This window comes from Monopterus albus, unplaced genomic scaffold (assembly GCF_001952655.1).
Source record: "Monopterus albus unplaced genomic scaffold, M_albus_1.0 scaffold23.1, whole genome shotgun sequence".
Classification (NCBI taxonomy): Eukaryota; Metazoa; Chordata; class Actinopteri; order Synbranchiformes; family Synbranchidae; genus Monopterus; species Monopterus albus.
This window is the reverse complement of record NW_018127903.1, coordinates 3,884,250-3,907,246: the sequence shown is the minus strand read 5'-3', so window position 1 is coordinate 3,907,246 and position 22,997 is coordinate 3,884,250. Positions and strand designations below refer to the sequence as shown.

The following is a 22,997-nucleotide window of genomic DNA, read 5'->3' as shown; positions in this document are numbered from 1 at the left end:
TGTTTTGTTAGGTATTTTTAGTCAGATAGATATTGGATAGATACTTTATGTATTAGAAATGTTTAGTGGAGATAGGATGTCTAGTTAGACTGTTAAATGCTTAGGCATGCTTATGAGTTTCTACAGGGTGCATCTGGTCAGGGATAACTAGAGAGAAGAGTTGATGACTGTCAGCAGACAGGGTGTTTAATATTATTATTATGACGTGTATAACTGTAGTCTTAGCCATAATATGTTCTTATGTTTAAGTCACGACATGTTACTAGAGGTCGTGAGAATGTTTTTAGCTACACACCACTTAATCAACAGACACACACACATTGATTTGCTTCATGTTTTGACTACTGCTATGACCAGCTGCAAAGCTGGTAACAGAGACGTCTCGGTTGACGTTTCTGTGTAGTATGGGGCTAGCCCAACCGAGGTGATATAATGTATAGGCCTGGTGGGTTCAGGGTCTTTCATCTTACATCTGCCTGCGAGCAGTTTGGAGGTGCAAGATACCTGAGCGTGTAATGTTAATTTTACCTGTGATCCTTTGAATAAATCAGCACTGTTTTGAAGTTACTTGGACTGCCTCGTCTCTCAGAGTTAGCAATGGTAAGAAGAACCAAAATAGTTCTACAACACTATAATGAAATGTTTTCTTTTCGTGATGAAGCCATCCAGGAAGCCTCCAGTTTTAATTTCTGGTCACCGTGACTGACATTTCCTAACACTCATTAAGCTTCTCTGGCATATAATTAAGAGCTACGTATACTGTAAGTGTTTGCAGTGGTGTGCACTCTTAAGTTCTATAGAGAAGAAAGGTGAAAGCCACATACCATCAGTCATGTAGAGTAATTATATGAGGATACAGCCCCAAGTAGCTTGACCTTTATCTATTTTTTATTGCTGTTTGACATTTTAGAAATGGAAAATTTGATGGAGGCCTCTAACTACTTTTACCAGTATGAGAAGAGGTTATACTTCTTGTTTTTCCAAAACAAAACTACCAGGAAACACCAGCAGCTTTCAGATAGACCAGGGGTGTTGCTAGACACAAAGCTCTAGTCACCAGGTTGTTTGCTCTAGCTTCAGTTTCCTAAGGTTGGATATCTGAGATCAATTCCTTGTGGTGCAGAGGTCTCATCATCAATGAAGGTCTGGTACAGCATGGTCATCTTCTTCACAGCTCTCCACAATAACTTCTGGGTGCCAGCGTACCACGTCAGTTTCGCTGGCAGGACAGGAAACAGTTTGGTGTTGTGCAGTGCAGTCTATTCACAACATATCTAGTCATCAGAACCATGGTCCTGAGGACAAGAAATGTAGGTTAGTTTAAAAAAATAATGCTGAAATACAGATGAGAGGAAGTGAGAGGTGTTCTGCTTCTGATCCCTCCACTGTTCCCAGCCTAAGGGCACAACACATTAACTGAGCTTTATGCACCTTTATGCAGTTAGGTCTACTCTGTGCATCCTCATCTTGAACTGCAATAGTCACAGCTCTAATCTACCCCTTAAATATGTCAACATCAATTAGACATTAAGCCTCTTAGTAGGATGCTAACGGCATACCATGTCAGCTAATTCACAAAACCAGAGGGATCCTTCTCTGGTTTTGGAAACTGCACAACCATGGCACACAGCTCCAGCTCAGTAGGGTCCATGATCTGGCCTGTATTTGCCTCAACTGTGCCTTATTTCTCTTGGTTCCTGGACATCTTCTGACTACCTCAGTGACTTTTCCAACAAATATACAGATTTAAAGAGGACTCAACAACTGTCCAAACTACCAATAAATTGAAACTTGACTCCTTCACACATTGAGAAGAAGGGGAAGGAGAAAAGGCTCTTATGATGTGAGTCGACTCAGTTGGCCTCGTTCTCTGTAGTGTGGAGAAGCCCTGGCTTCCTTAACCCTAGAACTGACTGTCACAAGACATAACATACTGTAAAGGGCCAAAACTGAAAGAAGCTTGTCACTGTTTAGTCTATCAAGTCTAAGAAGACAGCAAATATTAAATTATGAGAAGCTGAAACTAGAATGAGACTTTCTTGGCACTTTTGCTTACAAAATGAGTTAATTACTCAAGTAACTTTATTGAGTTTCAGAACTACAGCTTAATGCAACAGGCACAAACTGACAACAAAACAATACAAAATAACCACAAAGAGATGCAAAACACCAAGAAGACACAAACGATCCCTTAATCTCAAAAGTCTTCTCTCTTTCTTTATCTTCTTCTCACATGCACACAAAGTTTTCCTCAAGTCACCACTCAGCAAAATAAATTTGTGTTTTATATTAACTGGGTGCCTGAGGTGGTGCAGTTGCACAAGAACAAGAAAGGCAGGGTGAGTCACGTTCCCATCAGCTTGCAGCTGAATAAATATATCTTATTTAACTTAATGTAACAAGCAGTAGGATTCCAGACCTATACCATAAAGAAATCTGCTAAACAAATGAATGAGTGGACTTATTAATCTTTTCTTCTCTTCGGTTCAGGCTCTTTTAAAGAGCGGCTCTCTCTTTATTTACCCGTTGCCATGATGAATCACAATATCAAAGCTCCATTGATGATGGCTTTTTATAGTCACCATGCACAAGCTTAACTCTGAGTTAACTGAACTAACTCTGATAAGAAACAAAAACCGAGTTTCCCATAAACTTCTGAGTTTGGGATAACTCATCTAGACAAGGTGTCCACTGTAGACTTACAATTAATTCATTCCAATTAACTCCTGCTGTACCTTAACCCAGGGAATAAGTAGGTCTCCTGAAGATGAAAAAAGTGAAATGTATCAACAAGTAACACTACAATTTAACATTCATAAAGAACAAAATGTACAATAATAAATTAAACATTTACTTCCAAGAACATTTTTTCTGGGCTAAGCACCAAACACTGTTCTATCCAGGAAAATCATTCGCCCTAATGTGTTACCTAATCCTTTCAGTCGTAGCAGTCAGTCCAAAAGCCCAGTTTCCTTAGGACCCAGATCCTGCAGAGGAAGAAGAAACGCCTGACTCACTATCCTCATCACATCATCCTTCAGCCTCCACCGCTACGATGCTGTATCTCACCTCACAAGCTGCGATCATGTGTTTTAGTCTGTTAGTTTGCGCGCAACACGACGACTCCAAACTTACGGAGAGAGCGTATATGTTTCTACAGAAGCAGAATTTAGGTAAGACCTGATGGTAGAGTGTGTACGGACTGTCGGCGCAGGCAGTGATGCTGACAAACAGTCCAGGGCCCTGTAAGGTGTTCATAGACTTATAGACGTCCTTTTTATACTCTAGAGAGACTTGCTAATGAACCAGGAGAATTTTACCCAGTAAAACCAGTTAAATCATTTGTTTGATCATCAGTACTGGCTTGTGTTTTTCCTCTCAGTCACGCTGGGGAGCGTCCTCGCTGTCCTGCTGGTGCTGATGATTATCATGGCTGTCTGCGTCTACAAACCACTGTCTCGTCGGTGAAACTGGCCAGAAACCTGCAGGAGATAAAGTCACTGGGTCAAATGTGTCTTATTCCCGGTGCAAAGTGATACCTGAACCGAGCACGCCCCGGTGTCACTACCATCACCTCCTGATGGGACCAGGCTGAGGGAAAAGTCGCCACCACTGCCACCTACCGGACAACAAGCATCACTGCAAACATCCAGACTGCTCAAGTAGATGTGAACGGGGGCTTAATTTGTCATGAAATCAGCTTATTTACTGTAAGAATGACTGTACGTTTGGATAATTAACACCTACCTATTTGTGATATGCTGTAATTACTGTAATTGGAAATGACCTATGTAAATAGAGGGACATGACACTGGTATAATGTATTTTCTTAATTCTACAACCACATGGGCTATTACATTGGCCTACATTATTTAAGCTTCACATTTAAAGGAAGTTAAAATTAGATGCATTATATTTGCAGTTATTGCCAAAGGTTTATCATTTGGCAGTGTCTTTGCGGCCTGCATACTTTAAATAAAGTTGGATTACATAGTGAGATAGTTGTCACTACTTAAATAAAAAAGTTTACTAATTTTATTTCCTATAAATGTTGAAATATGCTCATCAAGTTTCTGAAATAAACAGTAGGCCTATTTGCTTTTTATTTTTCCTGGATGTGTAAATCTGTTCAAGGCAATTGAAGGCCCATGGATCATCATCTTCTTCTGTAACAGATTAGTCAGAGTACGGTGGGCAGTTACCTGCTTTTTGTAATAAAGTGGTTAAACTGCACTAAACTTAATGTGCAGAGAACTCATGAAACACTTGACCTGAAAATGTAAACCTACTTTAACTCTTGTTGATAAGAAGCATACATGGTAGAAAAGCATATAAGGTCACCTGTTTAATCAGCTGCCTTTGTAAATAAAGCACATGAACTGAATCACATTCACTCCTCGTGGAAATAAAGTGCTTTTATTTCAGAAACATTTTCAAAATGACATTTCCCTTTCAATTTTAACATGTTAAAAACATTTCAGCTTGAACAGTGCATTACAAAGATCTGCATTGAATCAGCCAAAGCCAGCCTTTTTCTATGGCGACTGTTCAGCAGTTTGGCAAAGTGATCATTACAAGTAGCTTAGCTAAAGCCCTGAAAGTCAAGACGCAGCAATGCAGGGAGACCTTTAATAAAGTGGTTGGGTGTTGATGAGTAGTGGTTAAATGTTACTTGGCATCACCCTGGTACAAATGAACCCCCTTTGTCTTGGTTTTAAGTTACAAAATTCTAAAAAATTGTGTTCAAAAAGTTTCATGTGAGGGGCACCACCCCTCACCATCACTGAGCGTTATCAGAGGAAAGCAATCCATTGGCACACTCTTCAGAAACTACTGCTACAAATGGCAGACATGCTCAATCTGTGAGCCTGTGATGTCTTTCCTTCTGCTCAGAGGTTCAGAGTTGTTGGTGGCTAGAAAAGGCAGACAGCTCTTATAAACCGAAGCCATCTGCAACACTGGCTGTGTCATTTCTTCTAAGCTGCATAGTGACTGTACATCCACAGACAGACTGGTCTCTGCTACTGCAGGTCTGAACTGTGGTGATAATGCTTGAAGTTAGAGCAGGAATATTAAATCCTTGTTGCTGCCAAGGTATTACATTACCATGCAGCTGATTTGAAGTTTCTCTCACAGCAACATGCTTTTTTGTTCCTCTGGAGAGTGCATATTCACAAAGTACAAAGAACTTGCATTTACTTATGAACTTTTGACTCAGTGAGCCTAACAGTCTGAATTGAAGTGGCATAAAGAGATATGTATGAATGACACCATTTTGCTGAGCTACAACTTTTATAACTGGTTAATAAATGAATTCCAAGGTGAAAGAAAACCCATGTAAAACAGGAAACCTGAGATTTCTGTTATTCAGTGAGACTGTAGTCCTCAACAAAGTGACTTCACAGTGAAAACACTTAGATCTGTCCGTTCAGGTCAACAGTAGCCTTGTTTTTTGCTAAACTGTTTTAATTCTAAAATCCAAGGCAACAGGTAAGTGGAAAATTGTAAGAGCAGTTTCCTGGACCTAAAGCGCCACATCTGAGTGTCAACACTATATGAAGTCACCTTGGATAGTGGACAATTTTTGTTCAGAGAACCTTTATTAAACTGATTTGACCCCACACCAGATGACACCGTGATCTGGGTTGCTGCAGAGATTTGGAATTGAAAACAAAAATAAATAAATAAAAATTAGAACCCATGCAAAATGATGTCAGTCTATGAATCGGGCTTGAGGAAGAAGACACGCTATGCTGAGATAGAAATATATAGAGGAGTATGTTCTTATCAGAAATACCTTTTGGAAAATATCAGATACTAGGAGTTTGATTTTGCCTGTGCAAGAACAATTTGTTCTAGGAATAAATCTGCAGTTGCATAGATGACAGTGGTGAGGAAGATAAATTTGAGGTGGTGTGGTTGCTTCTGGATCTGGAAAAGTTGTATTATTATTCCCTATGTTCCTTTTACTTCTCAGTGAGCGATAGCTGCAATATCATCTCCAGCTCCTCTTCCTCCTGCTTCCTCATCCGCTCCTCTTCCTCCTGAGCTCGTGTGGAGAGCTCCATGGCCAGGTGGAGGTCTGACTCAGGGCTAGAGGCAGAGACAGAGCTGGCAGGGCTGGAGGTGTCTCCATATTCCACTAGCACCCCCTCTGGGACACTCCTAGAATGACAGCGACAGTGGAGCGCTAGATCCAACTCTGTTCTGTGGCTTTCACCAACAGGCAGTGAGCATCTACATCCATGGACCACGACTGCTCACTTTACCACATGTAACTATGTAGTTGCTATGCTAGCAACCTAATACTGTGTTCCTACCTGTCACTCTGGCTGCTGGGTATTAAATCAGTGAATTCACCATTGGTGTCATCCCAGCTCCCCTCCTTCAATGACACAAACAAAAAAAGATCTTAAACAACGCAATGAAAAAGGAGCATGAGAAAATGATAAGAACAGAACTGTGTGTGGTGAGGTCATGATTGTTGACCTGGTCTGGGACTCCGTGAGACTCCATGAGGCTCTGATGGATGGCATACTGCAAGAGCTCCTCGTCGTTGTTGGACATGGGCGTGTGGCGGCTGCCTCCTCTGTGGTGGTAACTACCCGGCACCTTGAACACTGAAGGACACACCTGAAACGGAGGTGGTGCTGGATAGATGAAAGCCAAAAGAAAAGCCGATTAGCAATCACAGACATTGCAAACTGTATTTTAATCAAGTAGTTAAACTGGCTGTATTCCTACCTGCAGCTTCTTCATCATCTCCTGATGATGTTGGTGTTGGTGCTGGTGTTGTGTTAACTTGCTCTTCGGTACTGCATTTATTCACATTCCCAAATGTAATCCTGGCATTCAGCACATGAAACAGGGGGATCTCTGCAAGAGAATAACACATACAATATAAAATCAGACAACAAAAGAGGAATTAAAGAGTTCTTTGTTTTTAAGTGGTTTCTATGGAACCCTCAGGAGTACCACAAACCTATTTTCACAGGAAATCCAGGAGGAAACTTCAAGGTTACAAAGTCTCGTAGTCGTGCAAAATGGGAACTGGTCCGGGCCATGAGGTCAATAATAGGGGTCACCTGTTCGACCAGGGACAGGGGATGTTCCTCACTCATCCACAATGTACCTTTGAATCTGTGGGAGACAAGATTACAGATAACCTCATGATACAGATAACACACAGCTATGAGGGATAAAGTGTGAGGGCATTATAATCAAAACGAAACAAAAAAAGTCTTACTTTTGCGTTCGAATGCTCAGTTCAATAGGTCGGCCGATGTCTCTGTTCCCAAGATCAAAGTTGGGATCAAAATATTCCTCTGGAGTGATGGCAGTGGGATTGGTGGCAGTTGCATACTCAAGAGTAAGGTCCTATAAAATCAGGAAATCATATGAAATCAGCTGCCAGGTGGGAACAAAATGCACCATTTTCATCTAAATCCTCAATGCATGTCTTACCCCTTGTGCACTTATGTGCTGCTCTACGGTCCCCAGCAGAGACTCCAGGATGTTCCTCTCACCTTGGAACAAGAACCTCTAACTTCAGTATTCTCATTCAGTATCAGTCAAATAAATAAATACACACACAAACACACATCTTTTCATTCCTCATAAGGATGTTACATCGACTTACATCCATTTCTTGGAGACTAACCCTAACCCTTAACCATAACCGCTACTTGTCCTCACCCTAAACCTAACCAAACCCTAACCTTACACCAAGTTCACACTCTAAGATTTAATGATTTACATGGTGGGGCCCAGCATCTGGTCCACAGTTTGAGTGTGCATACAGGTTTCTGTCCCCACAGTGTGAGTAATACCAGGTGATAACACACAAGTGAACACAGGAAAGTAACACCAAGTATTTTGCACTCACTTTTTATCCGTGTTTTCTCCTCGTCCGTAAGATGCTCCGTCCTTGTCCTGATTACCACATTTACATGGTTCACACTGAAAACCTGAGAAAACAAGCAGAACCTAATGTAAGATCCAATTATAAACAAGCTGCATGTTGTTTAGTGGCCGTACACTTTGGTTTTATAACAGCGGTAATGTATAATTTCTGTGAACCTTTGCTTCAAATCCATTGACCACTTCAGTTTTGTCAGTTCTCCAGCCCCATATCCCAGACTTGATCCTGTGGGAAAAAAGGCAGGTTGTGAAAACACAATCATTATTACAGAGAAAACCCATAATCATATCATTAATTTCAGAATAATTTCTACAACACTGATGGAACACCAGCTAAGTAGCAGTTAAAGAATTTCAATTATTTGCACTAATCTGTGATCCCTCTCTCATTTTAGAGCCTTTAGCAGGGTTGCATTCCACTGTTCAGTTTTGTTTTCAGATATGACATGTTCCCCATAGGCTCAAATCACTATTTGTCTGCTTCATTAAGAAAGATTATGGTGACAGGTCAACATGTGATGAGATTTAAAGCAACTGTAAAAATGCCATGAGATGTCAGTTCTCATTAAATATACCTTCACTGTGGAGTTTGCTTTTGGACAGTCAGAGGAAGTTAGATCTATGCATGTTGTGAGAAAAAAAAGACAATAGGAAAAGCTGCGACTCTTGCCTCTCAAAATCAATATGCTTGGTGTCCAAATAGGTGTTGACAACTGGAGTAGTCAGCCTTTTGGCCACTTCTTGTTCAGCTGGCTGCATTGACTCTAGCGTGACATCCTCCATTTCTTGGACTATGTTAAAGCGTTCAGTGTCCACAATTTGATCATCGTGGCTCACCTCTATTAACTCTGCACATGAATCTGTAAAAATACAGACAGTAGGCTTAATTCATTGTACAGAATTAGTACAAATCAGAGAGAGACCTCAGAAAACTTTTTTTGTGAAGAAGTAGTAGAACACACCGTCTCCTCTGAAGATGTAGCTTCTACGCCCTCTGATCCAGGTCATGTTTTCAAAGCCAAGAAGAGTGGCATCCACTCGTAGGCTAGCACCGCTTTTCCAAATGCGACAAACATCACTTGGACAAACCCGGGAGAGAAGAGGGACTGTGACAAAAATAGCAAATCAGTGTCCCACAATGGAAAGAAATGTATGCACACATGTGAGACATTACTGAACAAATGGTTGATTTGCCATGAGGCAGGTATGCGGTTGTTCCTGTATAACCTGATAAAACGTCTTGGCTGGCAAAGATTTTGCATTTTGTGTGAGCATTTAATCATAAAGTGCTGCATTAGAAAACAGTAACAGAACCACCTGTCCTACGCGATCAAATTACCCTGCATACACAGTCTACTTCACATTTATATTACATATCCCCACACACACACGAGAAAACTTACTCCAACTGGTAAATTCCCACTTCATTTCCATATAGAAGTCTGGAGACTGTGGATGAAAAGATCATGATAATGTGTTAATGTTTCCTGGCACACATACAGCTACAGCTATATGACAAGGCAATGGGAAAATATATCAGAAGTAAAACCTCTCGGATCTTTGACAGCAGCTCAGGCACTCCTCCCAGAGCAGTGGAGGCTTTGAGGTAGTCTCTGCGTTGAAGCACTAACTGAACCATCTCTGGATCTCCAGTGCTGACTGCCTCATGCAGCACTACACAAATACAGCAAGTATACACAAACCACTAAACCTCTTAGAGCAACAGCATCTGACTGTCAGCAGCAGTAACCACCCATTAAAAAAAAAATAATAATAAAAAATCAACAATGACAGTAATAACCAAGGAACTTGAAACTGCAGTTAAAGCAGCCAGAGGAGTGCATATGCATTTTTACTAGAAACCACATTAACAGGAGATGATGCATAGCAACCTAAGGGATCAAACAAGAGGAGTGAAGGAAACATTGGTCAGTTCTGTCGACAGTTTTATAACTAACCTGTCCAATTGTTGGCATTTTCTTTAGTCACCTCAGCACCATGTCTCAGGAGAACTCTCACTGATTCGAGGTGCCCGAGTGACACGGCCAGGTGCAAAGGGGTCCGACCTCTGGGATCCACAGCCTCAATGTCATTCTGAGAAAATCAGTGAGAAATCCACACATTTCCTGGGCACTTTTATTTGTGTAATATAATCTAGGCACCTGGTTAGACTAAAGAGAACAAAGAGCTTACTGTACTAACCTCACTTGTAACTGAGGGCATTGCAATTGTGCATCATAGTTTTACACATTTTAATTTAGCTAATTACTCAGTGATAGAGAACTGCAGTAGTCATTACACTAACAACACTGAGCAGCAGGTCTGGTCCTCATATGAGTCATGCGAATGTGTTATTGAATAGTAACAGTCAGAGCAAATTGATAGTAATTTTACTGAAACAATACACAATATTAACTGTGATGGAAAAACATCAGGTTAGAGATGCCTCTGAAAAAAGTGAACTTGTTAGATTAGTCTGGGCATGTGTGGCAGAAATGAAACTGAAGGTGACCAGGATTCTAAACAAGTAGGAGTTTTTTTATTATTATTATTGTAGCGTCCCACAGGACACAAGGAAGAAACCGTGAGTGCCGACGCATAGTCGCTTTTTTATTAACTCCACACAACCGGTTACTGTTGGCCCTAACCACGCCAAAACAACAGCCCAACAACAATAAGAAAAAGAAACAACCTGCTAACACCCTCTGTAGCTCAAATCCCCCCCACACTTCTCTCCCTCCCGCTTTCACCCCTCTTAACCCCTGAAGCTCCACACCCATCAAGGAACCATAATTTAGAACATCATAACATGCCAAGTGAAGGATCACTACATTATTATCAGATCTGTCACATCATATATTTGAGTAACCTAATGGATTGAGTTAGCAGCCCACATTACAACTGATAGCAGGGGATTAATATCAAAAGTTAACTCACAAACCTGTTGGTTCGTGATTAGATAAACATTTCAAACAATCTTTGGGACACTAAGATGCAACTGTCAACGGGACAGGCCTGCTTTAACCGGATGAGTACAGAGAGTTAACATCTCACTCCTGGCTTCATCTAGCTAGCCATGTGTAGGTTAACGATATTCAGTTTTACCCACCGGTAGTAACGTTATTTGCTCTTCCAGTTTCCTGTAATCATTCTCCCACACAGCAGAGTGCAGCGGGAACTTCACTCGGACAACTTCGCTAACGTTAGCCGTGGACATCTTCCTCTTAATGGGGCCTCTCAGTGCAGCGTTAGCCAGTAAATTTGAGTCATGGGGGAAACAGCGAATGCTACACGCTAGCTATCCCAAAATGCACGCTAAATATGATCCATACCCTTAACATCTGACAACAGTAACACTGAAACTATTCAAACAGGTGACCAACTTTTCCCCAAGCCTTCCCCTAAATAAAACTTTTGAGCAAGGAAGTGCCAGGAGTAAAGCCCAATAATGTGAGGGGTGTCCTATATTGAAAGAGATTCATAGTCTAATTCAAACTATCTAGCAGAAACGATTTGCCAAACCCATTTAAAACGGAATTTAAGTTAAACGTGATACAATCGTTTCGTTGGTCTATACGCGAAGAAACGTGATTTGTAAACAAAACATCGTCGTAAAAAAAAAAGTCAGTTCCAGTTGGGACGCAACCATTTGACATTTCCGTATGGGGTATGCGAAACATTCAATCTGAGACTAATATCTAACTGAACTTGCACTTAGATATGTTAAATAACTGAATTTTACTCAAGTTATTACAGCAGATATTAACAAAACAAACGCTGCAAATACTGTAACCAGACAGTAAATTGTCTGTTTTTCCTATAATTTCGAAATGGGATCAGCCCTTTTACACAAGGCTGACTTCAGTGGTGTAATACAATTGACTCATCGTTTTATCGTTATTTTATTTATGTGCGGAGTATGTTTAAAATATGACAGTGGATTCCAATTGATGGAAATCCGGCATGCATCGGTTGTAAAACGTACTGTTTTGTACCGGGTCATAAAGTGAATAGATCGAACTCAGCTGCAGCAGCACACGTTTACTTGGTGTTATGCCCTCAGTTTGGTTTGTCAGGCTGACTTACATGCATTTCCTGTAGACTAACCCTAACCTTAACCGGAACCACTACTTGCCTAACCCTGACCCTGACCCTAAACTTAACCTAACCCTAACCTCACCCTAACCCTAACCCATGTCGCCACCCTAAAATTCAATTTATTGCCCATGGGGACCTCAATTTAGGTCCCCATCGTGAAAGGGTCTTCATGAGTTGGTATGGAGTCAGGAAGAAGTCCCCACGTAGCAGGAAAAACACGTCCACACACACACATCGTGTCGTAGTTGGGGCTTATTTTAACTGTAGCCGTAAAAAAACATGGTCAGTATTAATATTTGCCCATCCAAGCAAAAGAGAAAATGAGGCGCTATCTCTTTTATGTTATCTGTTATTCTATTAAGTTTGTTTCCTGAAAGTCTAACCTCTGGGCGCTCTGTACCACTGAGACTAGGTTACAGTCGCACCAGCTGCCGCTTGGTATGCTCTAGTCGCGTTACAGACAGTAAAGAGTAAACGGGCATAGGCTAGTTAGCTAGTCAGGTGCTAGTCCGCTAACTTGCCGGAACGCAGCGTACTCTGGTGGTGCAGACACTGTAATGGTTGTAACGCAAAGGGCAGGCATAACGAAAAGGCTTGTAAGAGTTAAAACAAGTAGCAGAGTCGTAGTTTGGTTTGTTTTTAACTAGCTTGGTCTAGCTAACGCGGAAGGCACCCACACAGAGTAATCAATGATTATCTTAACAGACCTAATAGTCATTTGATTTTAAAAGGCAGTTCTTCCTGAGTAAAGGATGTCTAAACGCCTGCGAAACACCGAGGTCTGCGCTGATTGCAGTGTTCCAGGTAAGGAAACCACGCACACAGGGTGTAGCTGTTGGCCGTTATTTACCTACTGACGTTTGGTCTTTCAAAGTGAGCCAAAGCATTAACGGTACGCATCACTTCTGGCTTTAATCAGATTACCAGTGCTGCCCCGCGGTGCCTTCTTCTAACAGCAGTTTAGGTTTGCACTTTACTGCTGGTTTTACAGTGCAAGACGTTAACTTTGTGCTGTTTTGACAAGTCACTAGCAGCTGTCTTTTTAACTGTCTGCAGCAACTGTGTTGCTTGCCAGGGATTTTTCATGTGTATCACTGTAATTGCTCAATTGTTTTATACAAGTTTGTCACAGGTAACAAACAACATGTGTATCTGTAACATGTAGAAATGCTCAGCAGATTTATCAGACATGATCCAAGATAAGCAGGAAGCTGGTCTGTAACTTCTCAGTCAAGTCTGAAATAGAACCAGGAAGAGTCTGCATCTTGCAGAAAATGTCAGTGGGTACTGTGGACTCCTTTCTGTAGGCCACACAGGGATATTTGCAGTAAAACTTGACAAAGTGTGGCAGAACTACACTGATTTTTCTGATGAGGATTAGTGCATGAACTGAGTCTTAAAGATATGGCTTTGCCCTCCACTGATACTAATTTGCATTAGGGAAAAGAATAACAGTCTGTGTTTTTTAAAGATTGAACGAAAATGTATGTATTTGACATCTTTTACCTAAAGGTAAACATTTGTCAGACTGAATCAGTCACTGTACCATTATCAGTTTGCAGCAGACTTATTAGACAGTAATATTTCTACATTAACTACTGGAGACAATTTGGTACTTTGTCCATTATGCCATAAGACCAGTATCTGCATCATCTAACAAAGTTCTGTTTGTCCTAAATAGTGTTAGAGATGAGAGAAGATGGAATTAAGCACTTCCAGTGAAACATTGAAGCCTGAACAAGTAGTCACTGCATTGTGTCTGAGGTACTTTCAGAAGTCCCAGTTATACAGAAATGACGTGATGTTTTTCAGCAGGCACAGGAAGCAAAACAGGATGCCGAGTGAATTGACTGTATGCATTCAGTGGAGAGGATTTGTGTTCTATTTTGGCACCACAACATTTGATATCCTGCATGTGTTTAGAACGGCATTGATTTTAACCTGGTTAACCAGCAACAATAGTCCTTGTACAGTTTTGTTGTCTGTTGTACAATTTTTTAAAAAGCCACACATTAACAAGTGTGCTAAATATTCAAGATTACTTGAGTTTTACGACCTTATTTCATTTCATTGTCATTCAGACTAGTTGAGTACCCTCCCCCAGGTCTCCACAGCAGCTGGCCTAGATGGCTCCTCCATATGGCTGTTACCAGTTGTTGGGTGTGAATATTTTTAGCGTTTCAAGATGTGGTATTAAATTTAGCAGCACTTGTTGAGGAAAGGGTAAAAGAGGTATGTCAGCAGCATTCAGGTCTGGGTGGAGAGGAAGTTAGGAGGTGAGAACTGGGGACCAAGTGTGCCAGAATCTGCTGCAGCTGTTCCTCCTTCAACTCAGCTGTTGCTCAGACGCTTGCAAATCTGCACCGTCTGTCTCGTCACAGTGCCAGCCACTCAGTCTGCTTAGCACAGTTTAATGGCAGTCAGAGCATCATATAAATTTACAGTATTTTTGGTCTTAGATGTTTGTTGTCAGAAGGGTCTTGGCACAGTCGCCAGATTGCACAGCTCAGTGATGTTCATATTAGATTGTATGCTAAGTAGGGCAAGGCTAAGTAAACGTATTTATTTTCTTATCAGAGTGTGTTGTAACTTTTAAGCACACTGTCCTGATTTCTGACACAGTGCATTACCAGAATATGTATCACAAGCTTTTTTAATGGCATTTGTTTTTAAAGAGGAAGCTGCTCTGTTACTCAACAATAAGGTTGAGGAGCTCTAACCTACAGCTGCTAGTCTTCACTTCCTTTTTACATGATGCACGGCTTCATCTAAATCTGCGGTCAAAAAGGCCTTAAATGCTGGTTATGTCGACCCTTATTACAGCCCTCTGGGGTCGGCTGTTCTTTTTCTTCTTTGCTCTTTGTTATTCTGTGTCAGTCTGCATATGGTCTAAAAACCTCCTCAAGGCATCTTGTTATAATAAAAGGTTTAACAGTACTCTAACCTGAATTTCACAGTCTGTAATATTTCAGTTACATTAGCCTAAATAATACTTCCAGTGGTTTGAGCCTGGCACTTTACAGGATAAGACCAGCATCATGCTGTAATGTCTGATCTCATGAAAAGACTAAAACCAACAATTTGTTAGTGTGTGTCTTAGGACTTCCTGCTTGTCTTTCCCTGTCTGTGGTACTTAGCCCCAAACACATTTGATCTTTAAAAACACATACAAACATGTCATTTATATTCTTTATAAAAAGGCCTAGAAGTGTCATAAAACAGCAACAATTTTCAGCAAATGCTACTCAAGCAGGAGTAAACAGTGTATTTGTTAAGGACTATCAATGGATTAATACAGATTTAGTGCTCTAGTGAGTATTTCTGGCACCTGGGCAGTGTATGTGTGATTGACTGAAAAATAAAGTGCATTGTAACAAAGGAACAGTAACTTAATGATTCCTTATGACTTACTACATTCAAACTCTGTAGTTCAGAGCAATACGCTCTATCAAGCTTTTGCTATACAGTCTCATCAGTAGGATCTATTAGTAATAGGTTTTGGTTTTTTTCTTGGATTTGTGGACAATAACAAAGATGTGGAATAACATCAGCCTTAAAGGATAAGGCTATTAGCTAATGTCTATGAGCTGTCAGTCCTGATAGCTCCTTCGTCTGTGCATTAGATCTCAGTTGTTGTTAATAAACAATTAAAAGCATTTCAGGGAAACACACTTCTGCACTAGGTGACACGTTTTTTCATTGACAAACCCCAGACCCAGCTATGCTGCCCCAAAGTTTCTGTGTGAGTATAAGTTCCTGAAGTTAACAGAGTCAGAGTCAACTGCACATGTCTGAGCTCTGCTTTGTTTACATTTCGTTAGCTCCTTACGCTCAAGTCTGGGGTTTGCTATTGAAGAAATGTGTCACAACAGTGGAGGTCTATGGTACAGATAAACAAGCTGATCCAGGACTGACACACTGACGGACATTAACTGTGAGTAGAGGCAAATTAGTATTAGTTTTAATCTCTGTATGGGGAAAATACTGTTAATATAGAAAATTACTGGCCTTATCCTTTAATCTGTAAAAGCTTATCAGTAATATCAAATTAGAACAGCATAAATAAGAGATTTCTGGGTTTCAGCGTGTTGGTGAGAAAAAGAGATACCGTGGAGAGCTTTTTGTTCCTGCTTAAATAAAATGTTTAATCATCTGTGATTATTATCAAGCATCAATTAGATCACTGCAAGTGTCATTCTGAGTGGTTTTCTCTTCCATCTCAGAACCTCGATGGGCCTCAGTGAACAGGGGTGTGTTGATTTGTGATGAGTGCTGCAGTGTTCATCGAAGTCTGGGAAGGCATAGCTCCCAAGTCCGCCACCTGACACACACGCCATGGCCTCCTACGCAGCTACAGGTAAAAATCCCATACAGGAAAATGTTACATTTAGATGTGTCTGTGCTACTTATCTTTATGCTCTCTGTAGTGAAGTTGTTGGTGTAGTTCATGAGTGCTCAGAGGTTGAACTGTCTCCTGAAATGACTTGAGGTCATGTTTTCTTGCACTAAAATCAATATTAAATGCAGTTGTAAATTTAGCAGGCCTTCATCTTTGCTTAAGACAAGTCTGTTGGCCTTAAGGCGTACTGCAAACATGCAGTAGAAAATGTTTTTTCAGAAAGGGAATTGTTAACAGCCAGTCAGCGTTCTTCAGTCTAAATTAGTAAAACATATTTTACACAGTTGTTTTTTTAAATTTCACCTAGATGGTTCAGACATTATACAACAATGGTGCAAATTCAATATGGGAGCACTCTCTTCTGGACCCTGCGTCTGTGATGAGTGGAAAACGCAAGGCCAGTCCTCAGGACAAACTGCAGTGAGTCAGCATTGTTAAAATAATTGAGGAGTATTTGTTCAGTAGATGTTAATTTAGTAAAAAAAACAAAAACCCTAATTGTTCAGTGTCCTGTGTTGATATATGCTCTTTGCTCATTCATTGCCTCTCTTTTTCTTTTTTGAATCTCTATGTTACATTTTGCCCCAAAAGCCCAAATAAATCAGATTTTATAAGAGCCAAATACCACATGCTGGCATTTGTCCATCGCATGCCGTGTCGGGAGGATGACAGCTCAACAGCGAAGGATTTAAACAAGGTACACAGCATTAGCTGCTCACAGTCTGTAGGAGACAGATGAAATGCGGTATGCTTTATCAGTGCATAGTCAAGTTGTTCTTTTTTGTCTGTTTTGTTTTTCTGTTTTTTTTTTTCTTCAGCAACTTCACTCAAGTGTTCGCACTGGGAATCTCGAGACATGTTTGAGGTTGCTCTCCCTGGGAGCACAAGCTAATTTCTTTCACCCAGTAAGACTCACCCATGCTATATGAAACCTTAACTGTCATCTTTGCATTGGCTTTGTCTGTTGATTTGAGGTCTTATATTTGCCTGTCCTTTAGGAGAAAGGAAACACTCCCTTGCATGTAGCTGCAAAGGCAGGACAAGTATCACAGGCTGAGCTATTAACTGTATATGGGGCAGATCCTGGAGCCCCTGACAGCAATGGCAAAACTCCCATTGACTATGCAAGGTTAGCTATTTTCAGTAATCTTAGTAGTTGAGCACACAGTGTTGTGGGCACTTTGTAGTGTTCTATAGTATTTTTCAATGTGCCTTCATAGGGAAGCTGGCCACCATGACCTGGCAGACAGACTCGTGGAGATTCAATATGAACTAACTGATCGACTGGCATTTTACCTGTGTGGGAGAAAACCAGGTATGCAATGAGAAAGAGCTATAACTGAAATGACTGTGTGTTATGTGTGGTTGGACTGAAAGAGTTTTGACTTGAGGAGCGCAGTCAGTGACTGTGATTTGAAAGTTACCTGATAAACTGATCCTCATTTTCATCTATACAGTTTAAAACAACCACGTGTTGTATATTTTTCAGGCATTGTAGCCATTATTGTTATTATTTTGTGAGGTAAGGGGGTCACAGAGAGGTGGACAGGAAGAACAGTCCAGTGACACAGGTCACAAGAAACCCTCCATCAGTGGACTGAATGATTACAGACCTGTCATTCTGACATTTGTAGTCATCTGACGTCCTTTGAGAGACTGCTGATGGCCTGCCTGAAAGACATCATAGACCCCCTGCAGTTTGCCTACTGGGCAAACAGGTCAGTGGATGGTGTAGTCAACATGGCATTGCATTACATCCTGCAACACCTCGACTCCCCAGGGATCTATGCACATTCCCTCTTTGCGGACTTCAGCTCAGTGTTCAACACCATCATCCCGGACATCCTCCACTCCACACTTACTCACTGTGCCCACCCACAACAGTCAGTGGATCACCAGCTTTTTGACAGAAGAAGCAAGTAAGGCTGGGAAAAAACCACATTCAGCACCCTGACTATTAGCACAGGTGCCCCCCCAGGGATGTGTGCGTTCCTCTGCTACTTTTTTTCTCCTCTATATCAGCAACTGCACCTTAGAGGACCCATTCTTTAAATTCCTAAAGTTCACAGATTATAAATCGGTTTCATCCAAGGCGTTGACGAGTCAGTCTGCAAACAAGAGGTTGAACAGCTGGTCCTGTGGTGTGGTCACAACAGCCTGGAGCTGAACATGCTCACAACGGTGGAGATGACAGTGGACTTTAGAAAGAACCCCCACCACCACCATACTTAGCAGCACTGTATCAGCAGTAGAGTCCTTCAAGTTCCTGGGCTCCACTATCTCCCAGGACCTGAAGTGGACGTCCAACATCAGGACCATCACCAAGAAGGCACAGCAGAGGATGTACTTCCTGCGCCAGCTCAGGAAGTTCGACCTGCCCCAGGAGCTGCTGATACAGTTCTATAGAGGAATCATCGAGTCTGTTCTCTGCACCTCCATCACTGTCTGGTTTGGCTCAGCTACCAAACAGGACAGGAACACACTCCAGTGAGCAGTCAGGACTGCAGAAAAGATCATCTGTGATTTCTGCAGAATCTTCACATCGTGGACGCAAACTGTTTGAACTCCTCCCCTGTGGATGGCGCTATAGGTCACTGTGCGCCAAAACAACCAGACACAAGGACAGTTTCTTCCCCAGGGCCATCACTCTCATCAACACTTAACCCATGTTTAACTCACAGATGTAACCACTGTACATAAAATAGCTCATTTTTAACATGTATACATGTACATATTTAGAAATAGATGGTTGTTTATCTGGTGCACATTGGACACTATTGAACTGGAGTCAGATTCCTTGTATTTTAACATACTTGGTAAGAAAGTTTATGATTGATTAACCGACTGGGACAGTGGCCGGACTTGAACCACTGACATCATGCACACACTGTGTTTGTATATACAGGGAGTCACACAGTAGCCATTTGGCTGTCAGGGTGCCCCAACCACTCATTGTATTCAACTTCCCTGGTCAATACTTACTAATACAAAGTGTTTACATTTCCCATAAGTACTGAGAATATTTTTAGTCATTCACGACTTCCTTTTTGTTTCTTTCAGATCATAAAAGTGGTCAGCACTTCATTGTTCCACAGATGGCTGACAGGTAAGACAGCATAAAGTAGATAGATGATTTGTGCCTAAGTGAATGGGTTTAAATTAAATTGAACCAACAAGGTGAGTCAGTGCAGCAATGCCGTTGTTTACAGTTGTATTTCTGCTCTAAGGCCTGTTCTGACACGCTGCTGAGCTCACTGCACCATCTATTATGTGAGTTGGAGGAAACAGACCCAGTGAAGTAGTTGACATACCAAAAAGCTCTGTAATTGCTGCAGCTAATTAAAGGAGTGCCCGAACAGCTCTAATGTTCAACTCTTAATTCCAAACAGTGCTACTGCAGCAGAACAACTGCTCTTCCTCTTAATTTTTAATTATTACACTTGATCTTTTTCATTGCTCTCTTATGATGGATCAGGAACATGTAAGTAATAATCAGATTAAAGCTTGCATCATGGTGACCTGAGATTGTGAAAGCATATTTATGGTAATTATTTTTGTTTGCAGCAGTCTAGATTTATCAGAACTGGCCAAAGCAGCAAAGAAGAAGCTACAGTCTGTAAGTATTGTTGCAGAGTTTCTGTGTTCTGAGCTTTTTCCCTCCCTGACTAATGTCTAAGTATAATTTCTGTATTTTAATGCAGCTCAGTAATCATTTATTTGAGGAGCTGGCCATGGATGTGTATGATGAGGTGGACAGACGAGAGACTGATGCAGGTAAAGTTACTTTGTGGAGTTTCCTTAGACTGATGGTTTAAAAATATCATCGCTGTTGTTCTCCTGTTGAATACTCAACTATTGATTTCATTCTTACTCTGGTACTGGTAGTGTGGTTGGCCACACAGAATCACAGCACCCTGGTGACTGAGAAAACGGTGGTACCTTTCCTTCCTGTGAATCCAGAGTATTCATCGACAAGAAACCAGGTTGGTCAGCTTAACTGAACACCCATGCTAACACTTTAATGTTTCTCTTTATTAATTTTGGCATTAGATTGGACTTTTTTATTTATTTTTTTTAGGGGCGACAGAAGCTTGCACGGTTTAATGCGCATGAATTTGCAACACTTGTAATTGACATACTAAGTGATGCTAAGCGCAGACAGCAGGGGAATTCAGTAACCAGTCCCAAAGGTCTGTGTCTAACTATTACTTTATTCTGAACTCTTATTGGCACTGGATATTTCTTACTTGCTAGCACAGATGTAATAATTTCATTTTGTTTCCCTGTGTTCCAGATAATGTTGAACTTATCCTAAAGAGTGTGGCCATCAGGCACTGCAGTGACAGCCAGGACAACGACCAGCCTGACTATGATAGCGTGGCATCTGATGAGGATACAGATCAAGAGCTCCCCTCCAGAAAAGGAGATAGGACCAAGGTATCGTGGCATCGCCTTCTCAAATTAAACTTGGAAAGACACTGTCCCCCTTTAGGTGCCTTTACTGTTTTGTCTTTAACTTCTCTTCCCAACAGAGTCTGGACTCTGATGTCTCAGATGGCCCTATTACTATGCAAGAATACTTGGATGTGAAAAACGCACTCTCTGTCTCTGAAGCAAAGATCCAGCAGCTCATGAAAGCCAATAACAACTTGAGTGATGAGCTGAGGCTGATGCAGAAAAAGGTATCCACCGCGCTCCACCAATAAGATCACTAACACAGGGGGCCGGACTGAGGGGAGGGGGCCACAGCGGTCAGCAGAGCTCCTCTCCTGCCCAGTGCGATCGCTCTCTGGTGTGGAGGCCCAGCCTGTGGGTTGTAACGAGGGCCAAGCCACCTAAATAGGAATGCTCTGTTACAAGATAAGGCTGCTGTGACACCCTGCTCTGGTCCACGCTCTGTTTTGGCCAGCATGCTCAATCTCAAAGCTTGAATGTTAACTAAAGATTTGTGTGTGTGTGTTATTTTGTGGATTTGTGAAGAACAAATGCATCCTCACTCCAGTTAATAACAACAATAGTTTTGACCCATTTTTGTAGTGTATAAATTGTAGTTCTAGCTAATATTACTAACAAGCATGTTGTTGTAATTAACAGTGTTTTAAAAATCCTTTCATAGTACAGTATACAGTGACTAACTGAAATTGGATGTGTCTGCCTTGCTTCATCACATATACTGTTTACAGTATAGAATGTTTTTGGATGACTTCCAGTTGTTGTTTTTGGTTACATGCTTTAGTACATATGGATTCACTGTTTGCTGGACACATTTTTACAAAGCGCACTCCATTAGCTGGGATGAACCTGGAACACTGTTACTCTGTTACTACTGATTTATAGATGTAAAACTGTTTGCACTGTGCTTCAGCCTAGCGGCCTGTCTTGCTAAACCCAAAGTATTTTGAAAGCTATTATTTTTGGCCACAAATGTTTTAGGGATGTTGTAGATACTTATTTTGACAGTGAGGTTACGTTTTTGTTTTCCTGTGTTAAAACTGCTTTTTAATTTAGCTGTTTGGAGAGAGGAGATTTGTCTCTTACTGTTTTGGGTTGTGTCTCTCGGTTGCACGTGATGTCGTCATCTCACTGTAGACATACATGCTATAGACATACAGCACAGTCAGACCCTTTATCAAACACTGACTGAGGTTAGTAACTAAATCATACTACCCACTTTTACTGATCAGCCCACACTGAATGCAGGTATTTGCATTCATTTACTGATTTTGTTCATTCTTGAATGCCTTTTTATCTTCTCATAATTCTTGAGTCAGTCTGTCTGCACTGTAGCTACATCTTTAACTTGAACTGCACTTTGTGTTGCTAACCTGTGCAACAATCTTTTGCTTGCTTATTACTTGCTTTGCACTCTGAGAGCAAGAGAAAATCCCTCCCAAAGATAAATTCATGTTATTCCTGTGATGTTAGGCGGTTCAGATGAGACCTTGTTGGTATGAATTTGTGTCTGCTGCAGCTAGCAACTGCAGGGTGTTGTCATCAAGACCCAAAAGCTGTTTGAGTAACAGTCACAAGGATTATCAATTTTGTGGATATTGTAACAGAAGACAAGGTTATTCTTATGGGAAAATATACTTGGTTACATTTGGTCCAAAATAGAGCAGTTATTCTCAGCTAATACTAATAAAATATTTCTCTGAAGCTTAACCAAGCTCAGAGCCATATTGTCTGTAATTCACTGTTATTGAAGCAGCTTCAGTTTTTTTTTATTTGTGACATCTCAGAAACGTGGCTTCTTTATTTGAGAGCAGTATCCAAATTTTAACTGAACCTTCTTTATCATGGGAATAACAAAAAAAAGAACAGGTGTTCAAATAGTATGACATCTACAACCGTGTGTTATATAAAATCCTTGGCAGAATCAAGTGACTGCATGCTGACAGTAGCAGATTGTCAGGGTTTAATAGAAGAACAGTGGGGTAAAAACTGAAATGGTGTGCGGTAAGGACAGAATAGATCAGGACAGGGAACACAGCCTGCTTTGCTGAGAGCTCTTCTTAGTGTATTGCTGACCATCTCTTCCAGCTGCAATCTCTGCAAAGTGAGAACACCTCTCTCAGGCGGC

The 22,997-nt window shown here is 41.1% G+C and overlaps 2 protein-coding genes and 1 long non-coding RNA gene across 3 annotated transcripts in view; 1 reads left to right on the top strand and 2 right to left on the bottom strand.

Moving 5' to 3' along the window:
* Positions 1-2,702: 2,702 nt before the first annotated feature.
* Positions 2,703-3,154, bottom strand: LOC109956982 (uncharacterized). Its single transcript, XR_002274492.1, has 3 exons — positions 3,070-3,154; positions 2,930-2,987; positions 2,703-2,761 (listed from the first exon to the last, which is right to left on the bottom strand). It is a non-coding gene; the product is annotated as an uncharacterized LOC109956982 (long non-coding RNA).
* A 1,240-nt stretch (positions 3,155-4,394) lies between these two features.
* ankrd13a (ankyrin repeat domain 13A) lies at positions 4,395-11,607 on the bottom strand. The gene is made up of 15 exons (XM_020594510.1): positions 11,030-11,607; positions 9,879-10,014; positions 9,470-9,594; positions 9,324-9,369; positions 8,883-9,026; positions 8,591-8,780; positions 8,080-8,146; positions 7,886-7,967; positions 7,465-7,526; positions 7,247-7,377; positions 6,983-7,140; positions 6,745-6,876; positions 6,490-6,650; positions 6,321-6,385; positions 4,395-6,165 (listed from the first exon to the last, which is right to left on the bottom strand). Exons 1-15 carry the CDS (start codon positions 11,135-11,137, stop codon positions 5,967-5,969), a joined length of 1,806 nt encoding a protein of 601 aa, XP_020450166.1. The 5' UTR covers positions 11,138-11,607; the 3' UTR covers positions 4,395-5,966.
* A 647-nt stretch (positions 11,608-12,254) lies between these two features.
* Positions 12,255-22,997, top strand: part of git2a (G protein-coupled receptor kinase interacting ArfGAP 2a) — a 17,096-nt gene continuing 6,353 nt past the window's right edge. The window contains 16 exon segments of the mRNA XM_020594302.1: positions 12,255-12,822; positions 16,242-16,375; positions 16,725-16,837; positions 17,009-17,114; positions 17,236-17,322; positions 17,416-17,546; positions 17,638-17,732; positions 19,478-19,523; positions 19,982-20,033; positions 20,119-20,191; positions 20,303-20,400; positions 20,496-20,607; positions 20,712-20,854; positions 20,950-21,099; positions 22,958-22,994; position 22,997. The exon segment at position 22,997 is cut by the window's right edge and continues 187 nt beyond it. Of these exon segments, the coding sequence (XP_020449958.1) occupies positions 12,771-12,822; positions 16,242-16,375; positions 16,725-16,837; positions 17,009-17,114; positions 17,236-17,322; positions 17,416-17,546; positions 17,638-17,732; positions 19,478-19,523; positions 19,982-20,033; positions 20,119-20,191; positions 20,303-20,400; positions 20,496-20,607; positions 20,712-20,854; positions 20,950-21,099; positions 22,958-22,994; position 22,997 (1,430 nt within the window). The 5' untranslated portion in view covers positions 12,255-12,770.